This window comes from Trichechus manatus, unplaced genomic scaffold (assembly GCF_000243295.1).
Source record: "Trichechus manatus latirostris isolate Lorelei unplaced genomic scaffold, TriManLat1.0 scaffold00209, whole genome shotgun sequence".
Taxonomy (NCBI): Eukaryota; Metazoa; Chordata; class Mammalia; order Sirenia; family Trichechidae; genus Trichechus; species Trichechus manatus.
The window spans coordinates 1,402,532-1,426,373 of NW_004444145.1; the positions used below are offsets into that span (position 1 = coordinate 1,402,532).

The following is a 23,842-nucleotide window of genomic DNA, read 5'->3' on the forward strand; positions in this document are numbered from 1 at the left end:
CCCTGCCCCTCCTTACCTACTCATCTTTGCTTTATGTTAAATGTTGACCTTTGGTCTCATATAGTTGGTTATTTAAGGCAGCACAGTACTCATGGGGGATGATGTTTATTGTATAAGCCAATTTATTATTTGGATGAAAGGTGATCATTAGGAGTGGCTTCAGTTCCAAGTTCAAAGAGTGATAGTCTTGAGGGTTCCTCTAGTCTCTGTTGATCCAGTAAGTCTGGCTTTTTTTTTAGGAATTTGAGTTTTGTTCTACATTTTTCTCCCATTCTATTTGGGACCTTCTATTGTGCCCCTAGGCAGAACAGTCGGGCACCATCGAGTTCTTCTGGTCTCAGCTAGATGAGGCCGTGGTTTGTTTGGGCTATGAGTCCTCTGGATTAGTTTCTTCTTTGTGTCTTTGGTTTCCTTCATTTTATTTTGTTCCAGATGAGTGAGACCAATGATTTTATCTCAGATGGCTGCTCGCAAGCTTTCAAGACCCCAGATGCTACTCACCAAAGTAGGATGTAGAACATTATCTTTATGAACTATGTTGTGCCAATTGACTGAGTTGTCCCACAAGACTATGGTCCTAAGCCTTTTAACGCAGTAAACCAATCCTGTGAGGTGTTTGGTTATGTCTAGGAAGTCTCCATAACAGTACCCCCATGTGCTTTATTATACATATAAATAGATATGCAGCACATACAAACATGTATATACATATGCCTACAGACACACCTATACATGAACACACATGTACTCACATACACCTTCCTATACACATATATACCTACATAGCTACTTATGTAACCACACACGTATTTTTTGGTTTTTCTCAGTTTATTTTTAATCCTTCCAGATTTTTCTCTCACTCCCCTTTTGTTTTTCTCTTCAAAATTAATGTATTTTCCAAGACTTTTATAATGTATATGTATTAGTTTTATAATCAGAAAAAAACCAATACAAGTTGTTACAAAGAAAAGGTACGAACCCTGTCTCCAAGCATCCTTGGCTTCCCCTATTTATTCACCATGGACTTCGCATCTATGATTTTTTCCAAATGCTCTTTGAACCTACTTATGTTTTCAGCATGTATCAATGCTTGCGCGTAATGAATTCCACAAGGTGACTCTGCTGTACAAAATATTTTATAGAATCTTAGAATCTTACATTTTCATTTATCATCTTTCAAACCAAAGTGATACTGTGCACTCAAGAATTTTATAAGGCAGGTTCAGTATAATGTGGCTGAGGAAAGGTCTGTGAAGGGAAGCAGTGGGCGGAAGACTGCAGTACTTTGGGGTTAGTGGGAGGAAGAGGAGCTGGTGAAGACTGGGAAGAAGAGATGAAAAACCATACCCCTCATGGATGCCAAGGGAAGAGAGATCTGACTGTGTCACTTCCCCACTTAAAGTCCTCAAAGGCTTCCTGGTAGTTACAGAAGAAAGTCCGAAGTCTTTAAATCAGATCTTGTCAAACTTGAATATGCCAACAAATGACCTAGGCCTCTTGTTAAAGTGCAGATTCTGAGGAAGAAAGGCCTGGTGATCTACTTCAAACAACCAGCCATTGAAATCCCTATAGAGCACAGTTCACTACTCTGACACACATGGGATCACCATTAGTCAGGATGGATCTGACAGCAACTGGTATGTGTGTATGAGCTTCCTCGGGTTTGGTTCTTTGGGTAAGGTTTTCTCAATCCAAAGACTTGAGAACTAGAGGGACTAGCTATCTACCTCCACCTTCCTGCACACACACACACACACACACACACACACACACGTGTCCGTGCGCTTGCATACAACATACAGTGGTAGGACAGGTATAGGATAATCACAATAGATGCTCTGGTTCAGAAGAGAGGAAATGAGAGGCTCACATAGTCACTGGTTGTAGCAGTTCTGAACTTTAGCTGAGCATGTTTCAAGTTCCTTGATTAGGGTCCAGTGTTACTCCCTGGGAATGATTCTCTGTGGATCTATTTTTTAAACAGTTTATTTTATTTTATTTTTGTTGTTGAAAATCTACACAGCAGAACACACACCAATTCAACAATTTCTACATGTACAATTCAGTGATATTGGTTAAATTCTTTAAGTTGTGCAACCATTCTCACCCTCCTTTTCTAAATTGTTTCTCCCCGGTTAACATAAACTCACTGCCCACCAAGGTGATACTCTGTGGCTCTTAACTCTACCATTTTGCTTCTTGGTTTTGCCTTCTGAGTCAGCCTTTCTCTTCCACAGAAAATAGTCCATATTTGCAGCTGAGTAGTTTTCTCAGCCTATTTTCTGCCCACAGACTTTCAGGATTCCAAAGATCTCGTTTCACTCTATGCTGTTTCTGTTCCTGTCAGTCCAAGTTGATGGTGCTTCTACCAATACAATTGTCTTTAAAACTCTGTGCTTTTCACCTAGATGGCTATCAACAGATGAATGGATAAACAAACTATGAATAGATACACACAATGGAATACTATGCAATGATAAAGAACAATGCTGAATATGCGAAGCATCTCACAACAGGGATGAATCTGGAAGGCATTATGCTGAGTGAAATAAGTCAATCACAAAAGGACAAATATTGTATGAGACCTCTATAATAAAAACTCACGGAAAGGTTTACACACAAAAAGAAACAATCTTTGATGGTTACAAGGGAGGGGAGGGGTGGGGGTGGAAAAACACTAAATAGACAGTAGTTAAGTGATGACTTTGGTGAAGGGTAAGACTGTACACAGTGCTGGGGAAGCCAGCACAACTTATTCAGGGTAAGGTCATGAAAGCTCCACGGACAAATCCAAACTCCCTTAGAGACAGTATTACTGGGCTGAGGGCTCTGGGGACTATGGTGTCAGGTAACATCTAGCTCAGTTGGCATAATAACATAGTTTATAAAGAAAATGTTCTACATTCTACTTTGATGAGTAGCGTCTGGGGTCTTAAAAGCCTGTGAGCGGCTATCTAAGATACTCCACTGGTCTCACCCCTTCAGGAGCAAAGGAAAATGAAGAAAACTAAAGACACAAGGGAAAGATTAGTCCAAAGGACTAACGGACCACAACTACCACGGCCCCACCAGACTAAGTCCAGTACAACTAGATGGTGCCTGGCCACCACCACTGACTGCTCGGACAGGGATCACAATAGAGGGTCCTGGACAGAGGTGGAGAAAGATGTAGAACAAAATTCTAACTAAAAAAAAAGACCAGACTTACTGGCCTGACAGAGACTGGAGAAACCCCGAGAGTATGACCCCCAGACACATTTTTAGCCCAGTAATGAAGTCATTCCGGAGGTTCACCTTTTAACCAAAGATTAGAAAGACCCATAGGACAAAATGAGACGAAAGGGGCACATTAGCCCAGGGGCAAGGACTAGAAGGCAGGAGCAGACAGGAAAGCTGGTAATAGGGAACCCAAGGTCAAGAAGGGAGAGTACTGATATGTCATGGGGTTGTTAACCAATGCCATAAAACAATATATGTACTCCCTGTTTAATGAGAAGCTAGTTTGTTCCGTAAACCTTCACCTAAAGTTCAATTAAAAGAAAAAAAAAACTTCTGGTTTTCTATGAATCTTAATGGGGATCACTCCATTAGATAAAAACCATACTCATAAATGTCTTTAATACAGGGCCTTCCCTATCTTGGGCCCCTAGTGAGGCTGCTAAGGGATAATATTAAGATCCTTAGAAGCCTTTTTGTTTAACAGAGTGGGTCTGCAACACACAGCTTTAAGAGCCACAGGTGTACTTCTGCCTGTCTGAAAGGTTCTAGGAGGCATCATCTTAGATCTTTCTGAGGTCTTAAAAAAAGGCTTCACAATCACAATTTTGGCTTCATCTTTACCCACAGACCATGCTTTCCTCACAGTGCCCTGGATTTGATCTTTGCCCTCAGGTCCGTTATTGCTTTGAGAATTCTTTGCTGGCTAAAAAGACTGTCCTGGGCCCTTTACATCTCTTACAAATTCTGCTTGAAAACAGAATAATTGTTTTTGTAGCTCTTCTGTCACCGTTTGTATCTTATGATACCATAAAATAAGCCAATCAATGCTTTTAACATTCTGCCTGGAAAGCTTCTTAGCCAGTTCCATCAGTTCATTAGTTCCTTTTTTTATTTTTCATATTAGTGCAGATAACAGCTAACCTTTCCATCACTACATAACAAGGGTCTCCATTCCTCCAGCTTCCAATAATGTTTTCCTTGACTTTCCTTCAAGCCTTCACCAACAGTCTCCTCGAGGCACCTCCAGCTTTCCCTGACAGTCTCCTTGAGGTCTGTCAGGACCCACCACCTGGTCCCGAAACCAATGCCATATACTTTCAGTTTTGTTTTGGCTGTGCCTCACTTCCAGGTACCAAATTCTGTTCCAGTTATCTATGGCTGCATCACAAACTGCTTCAAACTTAGTGGCATAAAACAACAACTATTTGATTATGTTCATGGACTCTGTGGGTTAGGAATTTGGGCAGGGCACAGAGGGAATGATTTGTCTACACTCCATTTGTCTTCGGCCTCAATGAGGACTCAAATGACTGAGGATGGCTCTAGGCTGGGGGCTGGAACAGCTGATGTTAGAAAATCCACTTCCAAGTTGGCTTCTTCACTCATATGCCTGCCACCTTGGTGGGCATGGCTGGAAGGCTGAACTCAGCTGGAACTCTTGTCCAGAGTGTCTACGCATGGCCTCCCTAGCATGGTGGCCTCAGGGTAGTTGGACTTCTTATGTAATGGTTCAGGAGGAAAAGGAACCAACAAAGAGGAATAGAGCTAATAAGAGATGGGGTGAGGCTCACTCCTTTTGACAGGGTTTTCCCAAAAGAACACAGAGGCACCTGACCCTGGGGAGGGGTTTGGATAGTAGGCTGGGAAGGAAGCCTATCTTGGCCATCTGTGGGATGGGGGGGTAGGGACGGGCACAATCAATGAGAGGGTAGACACAGGTTTGCTGGGAGTAGTTAGACTTGGGTGAAGGCAGATGGCATCTGTGAGCTGGATCTGGTCTGGTTAGCTCAGCTCTGGAATTTCTCCAGCTCCACTTGGGAGCTGGGAATGGGAATGAAGAGCCTCAGTGAGAGGACCATCCCAGGAGTAGGGGGTGTACACCATGGTCACCACTTGGGGCAGTAGCAGCCAGATTGAAGTGGATGGTGTAGCGGGTTAAATAATGGCCCCCCAAAAGAGATATGTCCAAGTCCTAAACCCCTATACCTGTGAATATGACCTTATTTGGAAATAGGGTCTTTGCAGATGTAATGAAGTTAAGGATCTTGAGCTGAGATCATTCTGGATTTAGGGTAGGCTTCAAATCCAATGACAGTTATTCTTATGTGAGAAGGGAGAGGGAGATTCGAGACACGGAGACTCGAGACTCGGAGGAAAACGCTATGTAAAGATGGAGGCAGAGATTGGAGGACAGCCACAAGCCAAGAAACGCCGAGGATTGCCAGCTGGGAGAGAAACGTGGAATAGATTCTCCCTCAGGGCCTCCAGAAGGAACCAACCCTGCCAACACCTTGACTTCAGACTTCTGGCTTCCCCAACTGTGAGAGAATAAATTTCTGTTGTTTTAAACCACCTAGTTCGTGGTAATTTGTTACAGAACCCCTAGGAAACTAATACAGATGGACTTGGGAGAAGAGAGTCATGGTGAGGCTGAAGGGCTGGTTGGAGGCAGAGTGGAGGGGGGAAGATTAGGGAGTTGAGCACTGTCCCTGTCCCTACTTAGACTGCTCCACACCTTGCTGTGCACCAGTTTCTGCCCTTTGGCCTTTCCCACTCTTCAAGCCTTGATTCAGAGGCTTCCCCTTTTCCACTGTTCCATACTCTCCTAGCACTCCCTTCTTCGCAAGGGCTACATTAATGAGCATTTACTTGGGATTATCAGCTACATGGTCTTGAGCAGTTGTGCATGTTTCCTCTCCTGCAACATGGCTGATGTTTTCTCCTTCTCCTACCTCTTAGTGCCTATGAAAGTGCTTTGTACACCCATTGCCATCCAGTCAATTCCCATGGCAACCGCATGTGTTACAGAGTAGAGCTGCCTCATAGGGTTTTCTTGGCTGTAATCTTTACAGAAGCAGATCGCCAGGCCTTTCTTCTGTGGTGCCACTGGGTAGGTTTGGACTACCAACTTTTAGGTTAGTAGTAGAGTGCAAACCATTTGTGCCACCAGGGACCTATGTTTTGTATGTGCTTAATAAATGTCACTTATTCCCTCTTCAGGGTCCCCTAATTATTGCCCTAGCTCCTCTCCCTGCTCCAGCTGAATTTATACCAAAACTTTCTCAGAGGTGAAGAGAATATCTCCCATTGCCCCACTGTGATGCTGTCCCCCTCCCACAAGCCCCCCCTCCCCCCAGCCCTAAGTCTCCTACTCCCTAGGTCATCATTATTTCAGGTGCCTTCGAGAAGGGGCTTAACTCTAATCCCACTCCCAGCCACTAGCTCGTGTATTGCTGCATCGTCTGCAACACAGTTTCCTCTTAGGTAAAATGAAAGGAAGGAGCCCTCGTGGCACAGTGGTTAAGTGCTCGGCTGCTAACTGAAAAGTCGGTGGTTTGAACCTATCAGCCACTCCGTGGGAAAATGATGTGGCAGTCTTCTTCTATAAAGATTACAGCCTTGGAAACCCTTTGGGACACTTCTACTCTGTCCTATAGGGTCTCTATGAGTCAGAATTGACTTAATGGCAATGGGTTAAAATGAAAGAATTGGAATAGACTCATTCATTGTTTCATTCCTCCATTCATTCAAAAGCTATTTATTGACATTGACTATGTGCCATAAGCCCTATGAATTTAAGGATGAACGAGGCACAGTTCCTGCCTTCAAGGAGTTCAAGTCTTATAAAAAAGGCAGAAGGAGTAGTTAAAATGCAGCCAGAGTGGTACAGGGCAGCGGGGGCTCTGAGAAGGGACTGGCCAGGGCACCTGGAGGAGGGACTGAGAAAAGCTTCATAAGAGAGGCGACCCTTACGCTGCTGCTCTTGAGGATCTGTCCGGGCACAACCACAAGTTTTCCTTCTAGGGAAATGGATCTTGGCTTCAAATTAGGAGGACTCTTCTAACAAAACCGCCAATAAGAGAACAGGAGTCCGTGCAAGGTGGGGAGCCCCCTGTCCTGTAGCAGGGCATCACAGGTGCAAACTCTTGAGGATTCTTTCCAACTCTGGGATCCTAAAAGCCTATGTAAAACGTTTATTTAGCAGGAGGACCAATGTCACTTTTTTTTTTCCACATAAAAACAAATGTGGAGAGTTAATTCAAACTTACCTACACTGAGAGCAGCAGTTCTAGTGTGAAACCTTCACAGAGACTCTGAGGTGAACCGCACGCACACCGACTGCATGAAACATCAGAAGTAACAAGCAAAAGAAGGCACAGTTCATGGCTCAGGTGTCCTAATTACTTTTATTCTTATCTCCAGGCAGTCACAGACCCCGGGAGGTGAGGCCAGGGAAGGGGACAGGTGCGGGATCCTGGGAACCTTGGGAGAGCTGAGGCCAGAACAACAGAAGTTGTGTCTGGGGTGTGGCAGACAAGACCTGTCCCTGGTGTTGTATCTCTGCCCTCAGACTCTCAGGACAGCAGCTCAGGGGAGGAGAGGCTGCAGGGGGGTGGTTTCGAGCAGCCGACAAAGTAAACAGTGTCAGGGGATGCGACAATCGTTGGACCAAAGGGAACAGCCAGAGGCTGATAAGCAGAGAGGTCTGGGGAAGTCAGAGAAGAATCAGGAAAGAGAAAGCTGGCGGCCACATCCTGTTCCCAACCCATGGCCCATCCACCTCTTTGTTTCTCTCCCACAGAAACAGACCCTGCTTTTCCTCAGATAGCCACAGGGGGGCAGCAAAATGCTCGTGCAAAATCTCAACCCACCCTGGCAAGCCGACAGGCACCTGGGACTTGCCCCGGGAGATTCAGGGCGGGAGAGGGGCAGAGCCTTTTGGAACAAGGGTGTCTGTTCTTAACTCCTATGAGTGAAAGAGTAGGGGACAGAAGAACCAAGATTCTTGGGGTTTCCCCAGATGATACAGAAGGAGCCATACATGTGCGTAGGAATTAGTGGGGGGAGGTTCAGGGACTCCACGTGCCTCCTCAGCCCCCAATCTACAGCCTTGTAGGAGAGGAACTGGTCTGTCTCCCCCTCAACTGGAGACCACCAGCCTCACATCACAGACGGTCAAATTCCTGGCTGCCCCCGGCTTTATAAAATCCAACCTACTTTCCCAGGCCCAGTCCACCCCTGCCAAAAATGTGAGAGGCCAACAAACTCTCCTCCTCCCCCGGTGCCTGTGGCACCTGCCCAGCTTAGGTTTCTGGTAATCCTGCATTGCTGTTCCTCCACCCTTCCTCCTTCCAAGACCCATCCAGGTGTTTCTGCAGCTCCTCACTACCTGGATCTGAGGTGGGACGCAGGAGCCTTGGCTCTGCTTCCAGTTCAGTGGTGCCCCGACCCCTTTCTGAACCCAGCGTATCTTCAGCAGACTCTGCTGGCCTTCCCATCGCTGCAAAGGAGCCCTCTTTGAGATGGCTGCGATCGGAGCCCTGGTCTAGTTGTTTATTGCTGAGGGCTTGCCCCCTGTCCCAGGCTTAGCCTTGGATAAGTTTCTCAATCCTCAGTTTCTGTATAAATTATCCCAGGAAGAGGCGGACTTGGAGAAGTGGATTGTGGGACACATGACCAGGGCCCAGGCTGGGAGTAGCAGGGCAGGGAGAGGTAACCCCTTTAGAACTGGGGATAGAGATTAGGGGGAACAAAGGAGGCCTCAGAGAAGAGGTGGAAACTGGGCAAGGAAGTCGGTGGAAACAATGTCCTAGGCACCTCCCCCCCTCCGCCTTCCACCCTGGCCATTGTCTTCTACCTTGCTGATAGGAAAACAGAATCACAAATAGTGAGAAACACTTGCCTAATACCACGCAAGAATGGGAATCAGAAACCAGAAATCCTGCCTCCTGGAGCCCTGGAGATGCAGTGGTTAAGAGCTGGGCTGCTAACCAAAAGGTCAGCAGTTTGAATCCACCAGGTGCTCCTTGGAAACCCTATGGGGCAGTTCTACTCTGTCCTATGGGGTTGCTATGAGTCAGAATCGACTCGATGGCAATGAGTTTGGTTTTTGTTGTTTTGGACACAGGCTTGTTGTTACTATGAGCCGTCGAGTCAGGTCGATTCCAACTGGTTGCCAAGTGGGCAGCCCACCATGCTCACCTTTGCCTTGATCTCACAACTCCCTCCCCTACCACCCAATCTAGGTTCCTTTTCTTCTCAAATACCCAAGATGGAACAAAACTTCAAGTGCTTCAGCAATTATTTCTTGAAAGCCAGAAATACGATGGGTGGGGAGGGGTGGGGCAGGGAACAGACAGATAACATACCTAGTGAGTCTCCCCAGGGGCAAACAGCCCCCAGCATAGGAAGGAGAGAGGAGAGTCCTGAGGGAGAGGCTGAGGGAGGGTCCTGGTATCCACTTGTAGCTTCCCTGTCTCCACCCAGTAACTTTCCACTGGCTCAGAGCTGTCTGCACGTGCTGGTTGCACGCTCCTCCCAGGCATGGCCTCCTGGTCCCCTCCCCACTGGTGCCCGTGGAGGGTTGGGTGGCTGACGCACACCCTATTTGAGATCCCAGCCGCCTGGAGGCTGATAAGGAGCCCCAGCCTCATCACATGCGACCAGCTGGAGGGATTGGCCCTGGCTGTTAAACATCAGCTGGTCAGCTTCCAAACTGGGAGATGACGAGATAAGGAGGCAAGGGAGTTATGGACTCTGGGTTGAGTGACCAGGAAAGCTTGGGGCAGGGATGTGGACACTGCCAACTGAGGCCTCAGGAGGCCTGGTAGGGGATAAGCCAGCAAATGGCAGCAGGTGGGGGAGGATTCAGGAAATAAGATGTGCAGAAAGGGTCCAGTACAGCTTTGGGGAGGGCTGTGAGCAAGGCAGGATGTCCTCTAGATGGGGTGGCCCTGCAGCTAGCATGGCTCCACCCCCAGGAATATCCAGCCCTCTAGGGACCAAGCATACCTCACTCAGCCTCCGACCTGTGAGAGCAGCCTGGGGGGTCCAGAGAAGAGGGTGAAAGGATGCAGGTCTCAGTCCCGCAACCCCAAGGCCTACCAGGTGGTCGCAGGCCAGGTGGACTGGCTACATTGCAGAGCCCAGGCCTGCTGGCTGGCTGCCCTGCCCACACCTCCCTCAGTGCCCCAGGCAAGCCCCCATGTAGAACAGTCTACTGCCCCCACCTCCTGTCTGAACAGTGCTATGTCTGACAAGGAGGGTAAGCGAAGGCAAGCAGCAGGTGACACTGACTTCCTGCCCCTCTCCTGTCAGAGCTGAGAGAGGGTGGGCAGCCTGGGGCAGCCATTCTGTCCACCCACATGCCCGCACATCCTCCCCCTACAGAACACCCTCCCCTCCTCTCCCAGCCATTCCCCTCTTCCTTACAAAGTGTCAACGCCTGACCTAGCAGGGAAAGAGGGAGTAGGTGGATTGGACATAGGACAGCTTGCTCCAAGGTCACACAGTTGCAGCAGCCTTAGCAGGAATCTTGGTAGGGGTGGAGGTCTCAGCCAGGCTCCTGGGGTCTCTTTCCTACATCTGCAATTTTGCTGGGCTCCTCCCACTCACCCTCAGGTCCTCAAACCCAGAGGAGCAGATGGCAAGGGAGTCACCAGTCTTGACAGTTCCAGATTGGGAGATGTAATTGGGAGGGGGGGAGCTGATGTGACCTGGGCCCCTCAGGGCCCCGATGGCATATGTACAAGCTGCAGGGTGAGGGTGAGGGCTGGGCTGCGGGGAGTGAGCGCTGGCTGCGGGCTGGGCTGGCAGCTAGTTTTGTATCTGGGTTTGCAGGAGCACAAGGAGGGTCAGAGGACCAGGAAGGGGAGCATTCTCTGGAGGAAAGTGGGGGCAGGGAGGGCTCCTCAATCCCGGTTGGTGCCAAAAATTTGCAGGAAGAAGGTGAAGATATAGATGATGTCTAAGTAAATGTTGAGGGCTCCAAAAATATGCTCCTCGGGGCTCAGCGAGTGGCGGCGGTTGCCCATCAGCAACTGGGTGTCAAATGCCAGGAACTGGGGAAGGGGGAGAGAAAAAGAAGTCAGAAGTCCTGGTCACTGTGACACTGGCAAAGAAGGCCCAGCTTCCCCACCCACGCCACCCCCAATTTTGTTACCACCTGCTGCCTGGCTGTTCAGTGACCCTCCTGTGACAGCTAGAACCTGGAACTGTCCCGACACCTCCCCTCCCTAATTCAATTTGACCCCTATTTACTGAGCACCTACTATGTGCCAGGCAGGAAGATACAGTAGTAAGCAAGACAGACAAGATTCCTGCCTTCACAGAGCTTACAGTCTAGTGTGGAAGCAATTGTAAGCGTGAGGAGTGACACCAAGTACCACAGGAACTGATAACAAGGGATCTGACCCAAGCGAGTTAGGGAAGGCTTCCTGGAGGAGGGGACCTTCTTGTCATTCCCTCAGGTCTCTGCTCTTTGAGGATAAATGAGTGCTTCGGGCAATGCGGAGTATGGGCTGAGTGTGATCTGCCACTCGTCCAGGAGCTTTGCCTGCATTAGTCCATTTAGTCCTAATAATATCCCTATCAAGTACGGGTTCTATTATCCCTACAGGAAATGGAGGCCCAGAGATGTTAAGTAACTTGCCCAAGGTTACACAGCTAGGAGTGGCAAAGGCAGGATATGAACCCGAGAAGGCTGGCTCCAGAGCTCCCATGCTTAACCATTTTGCTCTGCTGCTTATGGGCGGCACACAGGGTTAATGGGTTCCCTTCCAGGACACAGCTTCTCCCCTAGGGCGCCTTCTTGGTCTAATGGTCTATGAACAGTTATTCCCTTTAAGACAGCTCCTCTTTGCCACCCCGCTGCCCCCTACCAGTCCTTGCCACTGTCTGCACTGATTCCTACCACCCCCCGACCAAAGCTTTCCTCTGGGGTCCAAGCCTGGGGAACAGAGACACCTTGACGAAGCATGTGAAAGTGGCAGGCATGGTGAACTTTTCTGGGGAGAAAAGCCAAAAGTTCACCAGTGTCTCAAAGGTTATGAACCACTGGTCCACACAGGGTTGGAATTCTTTAAATCAATCCACATTCTTGTTTACCGGGCTGTGCCCAGCTCTTCCGTCACTTGTGTGTGGAAGACCTGTGCTCCTTGGGTCCTCTGAAACGTGTTCTTTATGCAATAAATATATAGAGAACAACAGCTATGTGCCAGGTACTTGCTGAGAGCCGAGGAGACAACGAGGACCACAAAACAGAGCTTGTTGTTGTGTTGTTAGGTGCCATCGAGTCGCTTCCGACTTACAGTGACCCTATGTACAACAGAACAAAACACTGCCTGGTTCTGCACCATCCTCACAATCGTTGCTATGTTTGAACCCATTGTTGCAGCCTCTGTGTCAAGCCATCCCACTGAGGGTCTTGCTCTTTTTTGCTGACCCTCTGCTTTACCAAGCACAATGTCCACTAAAACCTGCTGCCGTGGAGTCAATTCCTACTCCTAGCAACCCTACAGGACAGAGTAGAACTGCCCCATAGGGTTTCCAAGACTGTGATCTTTGCAGAAGTAGACTGCCACATGTTTCTCCTGTGGAGCGGCTGGTGGGTTGACCTTACAGTTAGCAGCCGAGTGCTTAACCACTGCACCACCAGAGTATGGGATACTTCCAGATAATTAGAGTAAAACTGGGTAAATGCTTTAATAGTGCTATAAGGGCTGTGGAGAAGGGAGCTACTGACTGTGTAGGAGGAAGGTGTCCCAGGAGAGGTGGTATTTTACCTGGTGCTTGAAGGATGAGTAGGAGTCTGATAGACTGAGAAGGCCTAGTAAAGACTGGAGGCCTGAAGGGTATGAGGTAAAGATCCAACGAGCTCAACGTGGCAGGACCAGAAATGGGGAAGGAGATGGAGAGAAAGGGAGAGGGAGGCTGGAGCCTAAACTTGAAGCTTGCACTTCATTCCCACTGCAAGCTAGAGGCATGCCCAGCTCCATTTTCTTCACCCCAGTCACCAACTCCTTGACTCCTGGGGTCCAGACTCCTTGGAGTTGCTTTGGATGCAACCCCATGGAAACCCGGGAGAATCCCTGCCTCAGTGCCAATGCCCCCACGCAAAGGGGGCCAGAGACTCCAGCACGTGGGACATCAGGACACGTCACCTCCTAAGGTATGGTGCAGGTCCAAAAAACCCGTTGCCATCGAGTCGATTCTGACTCATAGCGACCCTAATAAGACAGAGCAGAACTGCCCCATAGAGTTTCCAAGAAGCGCCTGATGAATTCAAACTGCCGACCTTTTGGTTAGCAGCCATAACTCTTAGCCACTCTTCACCAGGGTTTCCATGGTGGGGATAGGGGGAAGATTATGAGTATGGACTTGAAATTGAATTGGATTCTGGTCTCAGCTCCTCTGCTCACTAGCGAATGACCCCAGGCAAGGAACTTAACTTTTCTGAGCCTGTGAGTCCATATCTGTAAATGGAAGATAACACTGTCTGACTCACGAGGTTGTTCTGAGAGTGAGATACTGTGTACAAACAGCCTGGCACAGTGCCTGACACATGGCAAGCCTTTAATGAATGGTGGCTATTAATGTGGTTTTATTGTTATCATCTGCAGAAGAGAGGTGCCCTCTGGGGAACTGCTGATGGGACTCAGGCGTCTCCTGCTTCTCACCAGGGAGGCAGAGGTGTTACTAGGGGAAGCTGTGTGGCCCTATAGGGAAGATCTGGGTCTAAGGGAAACCAGAAAATGGAGTTACAGTCAGGGCTGGGGGCTGTGTATGGGGTGTGTCAGGCTCTCTGAGCTCAGCTGCGTTGAGGGGAGGGCATACGAGAACATGGGACTCGAGTCGCAAAGCCTGGGTTTGAGTCTTGGCTCTATCCCTCAGTAGCTGAGCCACCCACTAGACCTCAGTGTCCTCATCTACAAAATGGGATGGTGATAATGCCCACCCACACCCATGGTGTGGTTTTGAAGGTTAACTCTGACAGTGTACATGGCATCAATCATTTTTATTCTTTCGTAGTGTTTTGCTCCATTCTACTCTGCCCCTTCTGAGTTGGATTTAGTTTCCCAAGTAAATTTTCCTTCTGTAGCAAGAAGGAGCAAGCAGAGGGGCCAGCTCGATACAGGCTGCTTAGCGGTCACAGCTGCCACTGTAAGTTAATAAATTGCCGATCTGGCTTATCAATCAGTACCTTGCTTGGTTGATTTCTTGGAGTCTCGTCACCCCTGGGTGAGCTAATGAAATTGAATCTCTCAACCTAAAAGGCTTGAGCCTTACCAGGCCTGGAGGTGGCCCCTCCAAGAAGCGCCAGCCCAGGAGGCTCCTAGAACAGCCAGCTGGTTTTTCTCTTGGAGAGAAAAGAAATGAACTGATTTCTGCTCTTGCCCTTGGCCTGCAGCCACAGATGCTTATCTACATGGTACTATCTGGGATGGCCTGCCCCAAATTTCAACTCCACTGCCTGGCACCACGCATCACTGCGACCTCATGCCCGTGAGTCAACTGAAGGCTTTCCATTCATTTATTCCCAACAACATTTGTTGAGCACCTACTATGTTCCAGGGAATTTGCCCTCATGGAACTGACAGCTGAATGAAGGCAAAAGGCATTATTATGAGAATGCATTTGAGGGGAAAGTAATCTGCTAATAATCTCCTTGGGTGATGGTAAGCATTTTTAATTCACATCTTGGTTGAGAGCAGACATCTTGGTTATAGTTAACATCTTAGCAGTCAGTTAAGATCTTAGTTGATGCCTCCTTTGCCATGAGACCAGAAGGACTGGATGGTGCCCGGCTACCATTACTGAACATTTTGATCAAATAGTCTGTAGAAGAATCCTGACCAAAAAGGGGAAAATGCAGAACTGAATTTCAAATTCTCATGGAAGCCAGATATTTTGGAGTCATAGAGGCTGGATGAACTCCCAAAATTATTGCCATGAGATAATCTTTAAACCTTAAATCAAAAATATCCCCTGAAGTCTTCTTAAAACCAAACAGTAGTTTAGCTTAACTAGTAAAGAAGCTCTGCCTTGAGAATGTTGCTCTTTTAAGAACTATCTATATAGGATCAAACTGACAACAGCAACTTGAAAGATTAGATGGGAACCTTAGGGGGCAGTGAGTTTATGTTAATGGAGGAGGAACAACTCAGAAAATGAGGGTGAGAATGGTTGTACAACTCAAAGAATGTAATCAATGTCACTGCATTGTACATGTAGAAACTGTTGAACTGATGTATGTTTTGCTGTGTATATTCTCAACAACAAAAATAAATTATTAAAAAAAAAAAAAGATCTTAGTTGAGAGCTAATGACTGAGCTGACTGCTAACACCTTAAAGGGACAATAGGTACTTTAGTTAGTAGCCAGCTGAATACAGGACCTGGCAGGAGGAGCACATGGGATTGGAGCAAGAGGTAGGAGCAGGACCAGAATACAAATAACTTAATAGTTCTTTCCTACACAGATGCCCGGGTGGTGCAAACGGTTTGTGCTCAGCTGCTATGTAAAAGGTTGTCAGTTCAAACCCGCCCAGCAGTGCTGACAAAGAAAGGCTTGATGATCTGCTTCTGTAAAGATTATAGCCAGGAAAATCAGATGGAGCAGTTCTACACTGTAACACATGGGGTTGTTATGAGTCAGAATCGATTTGACAGCAACAGGTTTGGGTTTTTTTTTTTTTTTTGGTTTTCACATGCTAATATTTTCTTATCTCATTGTCTCAATTTGCCCCAGGAGAAGGGTATTATTATCACTACTTTGCAGTGAGGAAAGATTTCTCAGAGCAGGTCATGGCTTGCTGATGGCCGTTTGTCTAGTGCTGCAACCAGATCCCTGGTCTCCTATCTTGGTAGAGACAGGGGTGAGTGGGGTGGGGTTGGGGGGAGGAGGAGCATGCACAGAGGGCAGAGGAGCCAAAGGCAAACCTTCCTGGTCCACCTGGCTGGTCAGGGCTGGACCTGACCAGGACCCCCTGTCCACACATTGGCTGGGCCCTGCTGAGTCCAGTCTGCTGTCCTCCCTGAATTGGTCCCAGAGGGCAAGACTGAGGGTGTAGGAAGAGCCATGCCATTGAAAGGCCAGCTCGGGGTCACTAACAGACAGACGCTGAATGTAAAAAGCTGAGGTGGCAATGTGTTGAATCAGCATAAAAAATAGCAAATAGGCTATGACTGTCCTAGAGAAATGGCAGCAGCAGGGCATGGAGCGGCGTGTCCACGGCTGCTCACTGCAGCACTGGTTCTAACAGTGAAGCGTTGCAGACAACCACAAACCCTGCTAACAAGGCCTCAGCACAGAGGCGGAGGCATCTCCGATACATGCTATTATGAGAAAAAGCAAGTCGCAGGAAAACCTATATCATATGACCCTGTTTATGTTAACAAACAAACTTCACAAAACAAAACTGTATCTGCCATAGGAGCATATACAGCAAATACCTAGAAAAATGCATATCAAAAGGTCTGGAACGACAAACACTCAAGTGACCACAGCAGTTACCTCTGGGAAGAGCAGTGAGGGGCATGGTCAAAACGATTTTTATCCACATTGAGATTTTCTTCTAATGAAAAAAATGTATTCACAGATTATGTAATTAAAAATTAAAAAAAGAAGCGGGAGGAGTAACGCAGAAGAACTGCCTCATGAATACTTCCATTTAATTTTCATCACAAGCCTTTGTGCACGTGCTGCATTACCATCTCCATCATGTAGCTGAGGAGACTGAGGGGCAGCGAGTACAAAAGGGACTTGCCCACTTCACACAGCCAGGAGGACAGGTCAAGTCTTCTGGCTCAAAATCCCAGTCTCTTTCCACCAGGTGACAGTGCTCTGGATGTGTGTGTGTGTGTGTGTGTGTGTGTGTGTAGATGTGGTATGTACTTGGTGGGTGGGGGTGGGGGTGGTAGTGTGTGTGTGTGTGTACAAGTGTGGAGTGTGCTTGCTTATAGCAGTGGTGGTGTGTGCAGTGGTGATGGTGTTGATGTGTGTGTGTGTTGCAGATGTGGTGTGTGCTTTGTGTGCCGTGGTGGTAGTGTGTGTGTGTAGATGTGTGTGTATGTGTGTATGTAGGTGTGGTGTGTGCTTTATGTGTGTGGTGGTGGAGTGTGTGTAGGTGTGGTGTGTGCTTGGTTATGGTGGTGGTGTTGTGTGCTTTGTGTGGCATGGTGGTGATGGTGGTAATGATGTGTGTGTGTTGAAGATGTGGTGTGTGCTTTGTGCATTGTGGTGGTAGTGTGTGTGTGTGTAGGTGTGGTGTGTATGTGTGTGTAGGCATGGTGTGTGCTTGGTTATGGTGGTGGTGGGGTGTGGGTGTGGGTGTGGGTGTAGTGTGTGCTTGGCTGTGGTGGCGGTAGTGGGGTGTGGGTGTGGGTGTAGTGTGTGCTTGGTTATGGTTGTGGTGGGGTGTGTAGAAGAATGGAGGAGGTGGAAGGGGAAGCTAACAGAGCTCCTGACCAAGAGCAGCACAGGGTTCCTATGGGGGGATGCAGGGAGTCCTGAACTCACCAGGACCTGCCAACACTTTCACAGGCAGAGGGTGAGCCTGGGCTTTGGGGATTCTTTGGAAAGAGACTACCACTCTTAAGTCCTTGTGCTCTATGATGGGACACAGGAGGGGCGACGGAACGATGGAACAGGGGAGTGGAGGTTGACATCTGGGGTCCATTTCTTGCCTGGTGCCAATATAAGATATTTCTCTCCTCTTCCTTGACCTGGGAGTCAAAAATGGAAACGGCACAGACAACACCTGCATGCAGGCCTGGGCCCTGGGAAGAACCTCAAGGAAGCCTCAGAAGGAACAGTGTTTGGTAGGTGTATGAGCCAGAAACCCTGGCCCTGGATGAAAGGGAGTGAGTGTGTATGACAGAGCCCAGGTGTGGTTGTAAAAGGGCATGTGTATAACACAGTGTGAAAGATAGAGACTGGGGAGTCACACAGAACTGGATTCCAATTTTCGCTCTGACATTAGGCAAGTTAGGAGCCCTGGAGGCGCAGTGGTAAAAGGTCAGCAGTTTGAAACCACCAGTGGCCCCGCAGGAGAAAGATGTGGCAGTCTGCTTCTGCGGAGATTTACAGCCTTGGAAACCCTATGGGGGTCACCATGAGTCGGAACCGACTCGACGGCAATGGGTGTTTTTGTGTGTTTGTTTTTTAGGCAACTTACTTCTACTAACAGAAAATCCCAGTTGCCGTTGAGACTATTGTGACTCATGGTGACCTCATGTGTGTCAGAGTAGAATTGTGCTCCAAAGGGTTTTCAGTGGCTGATTTTTCAGTAGATTTCCAGGCCTTTCTTCCCAGGTACCTCTAGGTGGACTTGAACCTCCAACCTTTCAGTTAGCAGCTGAGAGCATTAACTGTTTGCACCACCCAGGGGGTCTACTACTACTAAAGGTGTTGTTGTTGTTAGGTGTTCAGTCAGTTCCGACTCATAGCAACCCTAATGCTTATTGGTCACTGATTATGTGCCAGGCGCTATTCCAAGTGCTTTACATACATTAATTCATTTAAAAGGCACAACAACCTATAAGATAGGTACTATTATTATCCCCATTTTACATAAGAAAACTGAAGCATAGAGAGATTATGTAAATTTGATCAGTCTACCCAGCTAGAATGTGGCAGAGGCAGGACTTGAATCTAGATGCCCTGGCTCCGAAATCTAGTGCTCTAAACTACTAGGTCAACATTCACAATACGGGTAAAAGGGACAATCCATTGAGAAACTACCAAGCACCAAGCGCTAGGCTAAGTCCTCCCCCACCCCCACCCTTCATATATTACCTTCTTTAATCATTACAATAGCCTTGTGAGATAGCCTTATTTTAAGGATGAGGCAACTGAGGCACAGAGAGGTTGAGTAACTTGCTCATGGTCATACAGTGGAGTTAGAGGATGAGCTAAGTCTTGAATCTAGTTCGGGCAGGGTGTACATAGCTACCTAGAGAGTTTCCTCCCACTTCACACACTCCTTCCTCCAGCCTGTCTGATGGTGCCTCTTCCTGGTTCTGCTGTGGAGAATCACCATCCTGGATATGAGAGCAGTGATTCCTCCCCTCCCTCCCTGCCCTACCCCTGCATACCAGTGTAGATGGCTCTCTGCCCTGCTCCCTCTTTCAGTCCCCTACCCCTGGGTTTGTTTTAGCGGGTGAAGGCAGGAGAGGCCTTCTTTCACCTTCTCCCTCACCCCTGCTCAGGTTGTTGTGAACTTCTTGGTTTGAGCAGGGCATTGGTTCCTGAGGATTAACACCTCAGGGAGTGAGACTGAGGTGAGGCCTGGGAGGGGGACAGCATACATTTTCCCCTAAGGGAGCAATTACCAGTCAATCTGCCCAACCCTGGAGGGGTTTCCAGAGGGTTCAGGCTGAACTTCCAGAAGGTTCAGGCTAAGCCTTAGGTAGGGTGTTAGGGCTGTTTTAGTGGGGGAGGGTGGCAGAACAGAGAAAGTTCTCAGCAGATGGATCTCTCAGGCTCATGTAAACTACGGAGGCAAAAAGCCTCTAAACTCTGAATGAAATAAAGATTAAATCTAAAATAAAATTATTCCCTGCCTTGGATATGTGTGGCCATTTTTACTTTTCAAAGTGTATCCATAATTATGAAGAAGGTGGGGCATATGTTCATGGCCCCCACTAGAAAAGCAGGGAGGCTAAATGGTGAGGGTGGGGGTGAGGGGAGACTGGAGTTTTTTTTCCCAAATTCCCCAGATGCTATGGGTTTGGCAGGCTGGTCGTGGGTTGGCGGAACACGGATTCCCTGTTGGCGCTGGAGAGACGTCACTGCTGAAAGCCTAGCCCTACGGGTGTCAGAGATTGGGCCGCCTGCTGTAGGGGAATCAATCTGGAGGACCTCTCTGGAGCTCCATTTTCCCATCTGTGAAATAGACAGGGAGATAGAGTGGGAAGGATGCTGGGCCAAGAGTCAGGAAAAGCAGGGCTTTGATCCTAGCTCTGCTGCCAATACCTCTCTCTCTGGGCCTCAGCACACACTCCCTGAAGATCCTTCTAGAGATTGAGGGCAGATGGTGTGCTGTGTGCCCCCGCCAGGGTCAAGAGTCAACACTCAGCCTTGAAGGCCCAGCACCTCTACAAAGTGTCTTTCTACCCAAGCTTCACTTGCTTAAATGCCATCAGCCCTGAAGCATCCAGTACTGTCCTGCACCTGACTCTGGAACGCTGCAGTGGCTGCCTATCTGTCTCCCAACCTATGCACTCTCCACACGGCTTCTCACTAATCTTCCTTAAAGTGCAGTGACCATGATGTTTCTCCCCTGCTTAACAACTGTCAGTGTCCCCTGAGGTCCCCAAACTGGCCAGGCTGGGCAGTGAGGGGAGAGTTCTACTCCTCTTGGCCCCATCACCTGATTTCTAAAGTCTTACACCTAGTTTCTTCCCTGGCTGTCTGGCACTTGGCTTCCTGACCTTAGTTTCCCCAAAGTAGGACCAGCTCGGAGGTACAGCAACTGGCCCAAAGCCACGTGGGCACTGGAGGCTCAGTCAGAGCTAGAAACCAGCTGGCCAGATCTGTGGTCCTGCTGTCTCTCTCTTTCCCTGTACCAGCCCCTCCACCCTGCCCCATCATCCTGGCCAAGCCCAGACCTCATACTGCCCTGCCTGACTGTCCAGGAGCTTCTACCAAAAAAAAAAAAAAAAAAACACATCCAAGGAGCACACATGGGAGGGAAGAGGATGAAGCCATTCTGGGGTCAGTACCTTCCTGCTGACTCATCCACTTCCACTGGCATTGGGGTTCTAGTCCCAGTGCGGTACGGGGGTGGGGGGTGGCCGAAAACTCAGGGCCTCCTGAGAATGTACTAGGGCTAGACATGGGTAAGGCCTAGGAAAGACCTGTCACCCAAGGCTGGGCCAGGGCCCTAAAAAGCCTTAGCAGTTTTGGCTCCCAAATCTCAGCCCAGTCCAGCTGGAGATCTGCCCTCAAAGATGGCAGAGTCTGTCAGGGGAGGGGCTGAGGTTTCCAGGAGAGAAAATCATTTGATTCTTACAGCCCCTCCAATGCCCAGGCTGTGGGAGTTGGGGAGAGGGGTGGTACCCACTGGGGGTCTGGGACCTCCTCTGACGCTTCTCTTTACCCCTCTCTCTATGCAGAATGCAGTTTGTAATTCTTGCCTAGCTTCAGTGCTGGAAGTCCCCCGTTGTACTGAAAATCCCCCAAACCAGGGTGGGAGGATGGACTGAGCAGGGAGCGCTAGGCTCTGGCTCTGGTTCTGGAGATGGGCTGGAGCTAGGAGACCACATGATTCTACAGGACCGAACTGAAGCTGGAAACAGGTTGGAGAGAGGTCCAGGACCTTCTGAGTTGGGGTTAACAGCAGGGCATGGGGACCTTAATTCACGTGGGGCTAGGCCTCCGAGAGCCTCTGCCCACCTGTCCCAGAGGTAGAACCTAGGGGCAGAAGAGGGAGGTCAGTCCAGCTGCCCCCTCCTCAACTTTCCCCTACGCCATGGGACCCAGGGGACCTGCCACATGTCTTCCCTCCTGATGAAGATGAAAGTGAACAGGGGATGGAGCTGGGGGATTCACTGAATGTGCTCCTGACCATCGTTTACATAACCTGCAGAATGATCCCAGCCAAGGGCATCTGGTGTGCTGATCTGGTAATGAGACATTAACGGCTAATTAGGAACTGTGTTTCTTCCTCCCCAGTGACTCACAGAACATTGACTAAGGCAGAGCTGGAGTGAACTGTGCAGCTGATGCCTTCTTGCCTTTGCTCTGACAGCACCTCTGTGGGCCTGGCACCGCCCCTCATCACACCTCTCAGGCATCCATTCATTCAGCGAACATCTACAGGCACCTGCTGTGTGCCAGGCACTGTTCTAGCACTGAGGATGCAGTGATGAACAAACCAGACAAAAATCCCTGACCTCAAAGAACTTAAATTCTGTTGGAGGGAGACCAACAACAAATAAATCAGAAAAATACATGGTATGTCGGGGATGAGAAGTGCTATGGAGAGAAATAAAGCAGGGAAGGGGTAGAGAGCTTTGTGTGCATGCAGACCCTTGAAGGAGGGGAGAAAGGGGGCTGGGAGCATATCTGGGGGAACAGACACAGGTGCAAAGGCCCTGTGGTTGGGAGTGTGCCTGACGTGTTGAAGAGCAGCAAGGAGCCAATATGGCCACAGCGGAATGGGTGAAGGGGAGAATGGGAAGAGATGAGGTCGGTGAGAGACAGATCATGTAGGCCCTTGCAGGCTGTGGGAAGCCATAGCTAGATGCCAAGAAAGGAATGATCTGACCTAATTTATGTTTAGCAGGATCATTCTAGCTGCTGTGTTGAGAATAGACTGTGGTGGACAGTGAGGGTGAGGGCAGCACTGCTGGTAGAAGGCCATTGCAATAATTCAGGCAGGAGCTGATGGTGACTTGGACCAGAGAGCAGCTATGAAGGTGGAGAGAAGTGGTGAAATTCTGGATAGAAGGTGGAGCCAGATGGGGGTGTGAGAAATGGAGAAAGGATGAGGATGTTATCAGGGCATTTGGCCTGAATGACTGGAAGGGTGGAGTTGCCATTCACAAAGACCTGGAAGGCTGTGGGAGGAGCAGGTGTTTAGGAAAAGAGCAGGGGCTAGTTAAGTCTACGATGTCTGTTAGACTTCCAAGTGGGGATACTGAGTAGGTAACTGGAAATTCTAGTCTGGAATTCAAGGCAGAAATCTGGGCTAGAGATTTAAATTTTAGAGGCAACAGCATAAAACATGGTATTCAAATCTAGGAGACTGACTGAGACCCCCTAGGGAGTGAGCTGAAGAAGAGGAATCTGATGGCTCTCAAACCAAAAACCAAGCCCGTTGCCTTGGAGTTGATTCCGACTCATAGCAACCCTAGGGCTGTCCACTGTTTAAAGTTCTGGGAATTGAGCCTCATGATCAGGGAGGCAGGAGGAAAACCAGGGGAATATGGTGGCCTGGAAGCCAAATGTAGACAATGCTTCTGGAGGGAGGGAATGATCGACTGTATCAAATGCTGCTACGGGTCAAATAAGAGGAGGACTAGAATTGACTGCTGGTGACCTTGATGAGAGCGTTTTTAAGAAGGTTCAAGAGAGAATGGAAGGAGAGGAACTGGAAGGAGAAAAAGGAGGGAGGGAGAGAGGGAGGAAAGGAATTGAAGACCATGAGTGTAGATTCTCTTCTAAGGAGTTTTGCTATGAATGAGGTAGAAGGTAGGGGGGTATGGGTCAAGAGTATTTTGTGGTTTTGTTTTTTTGAGATGGAAGAAATCCTAGCTTTTTTGGTGCTGATGGGAATAATCCAGCAGAGAAGGAAATACTGACGATACAGGAGAGAAAGGGAGAGTTGCTGGAAGGACTTCCCCAGCCTCACCCCAACTCCAAGCCAATAAAAATTGTCCTGTTTGAGGGAAGATCATAGCGATGCTAGCAATAGCACTGGGCTGGGCACAAAACACCTGGGTCCTGGTCCTAAATCTGCCCCTTACTGGTAGTGGGGCTCTGAGCCAGCCCTGGAAGCCCCAGCCTTCCAATGCAGAAAGCAGGTTGTACACCACCAGCTCTGCCTCCCTCCTTGGCTGGTGATGGAGATCCAATGAGGCAATAGGTATGAAAGCGCTTTGTAAGATGTGAAGGGTGGAAGAGATGGCTGGGATTATTTTTATTATCCTAATAATCCAAGGGATTATCAAACAAATTTAAGAGATTACTGTTCATCTAGCCCCAATTGTATGCACAGCCTCCCTCCGGAGCTCACACACTTGCTATGACCGGATCTGCGCAAAGCTAACTCCTGGCCCTACACTGATGCTCACCTTCTCCCACTCTTCTGCAGCCTCACTTCCCCTGGTTTGACGCC

General features: G+C 48.6%; 1 protein-coding gene across 2 annotated transcripts in view; it reads right to left on the reverse strand.

Annotated features, from left to right (window-relative positions):
- Positions 1-10,809: 10,809 nt before the first annotated feature.
- The window catches only part of FAIM2 (Fas apoptotic inhibitory molecule 2), a 32,951-nt gene continuing 19,918 nt past the window's right edge, over positions 10,810-23,842 (reverse strand). Inside the window, exon 12 of one of the 2 annotated variants that reach the window (XM_012559093.1) lies at positions 10,810-11,060. In XM_012559093.1, coding sequence (XP_012414547.1) covers positions 10,911-11,060 — 150 coding nt within the window. In that variant the 3' untranslated portion in view covers positions 10,810-10,910. The remainder of the gene's footprint in view (positions 11,061-23,842) is intronic. The other variant, XM_004388307.2, reaches the window with a different exon arrangement.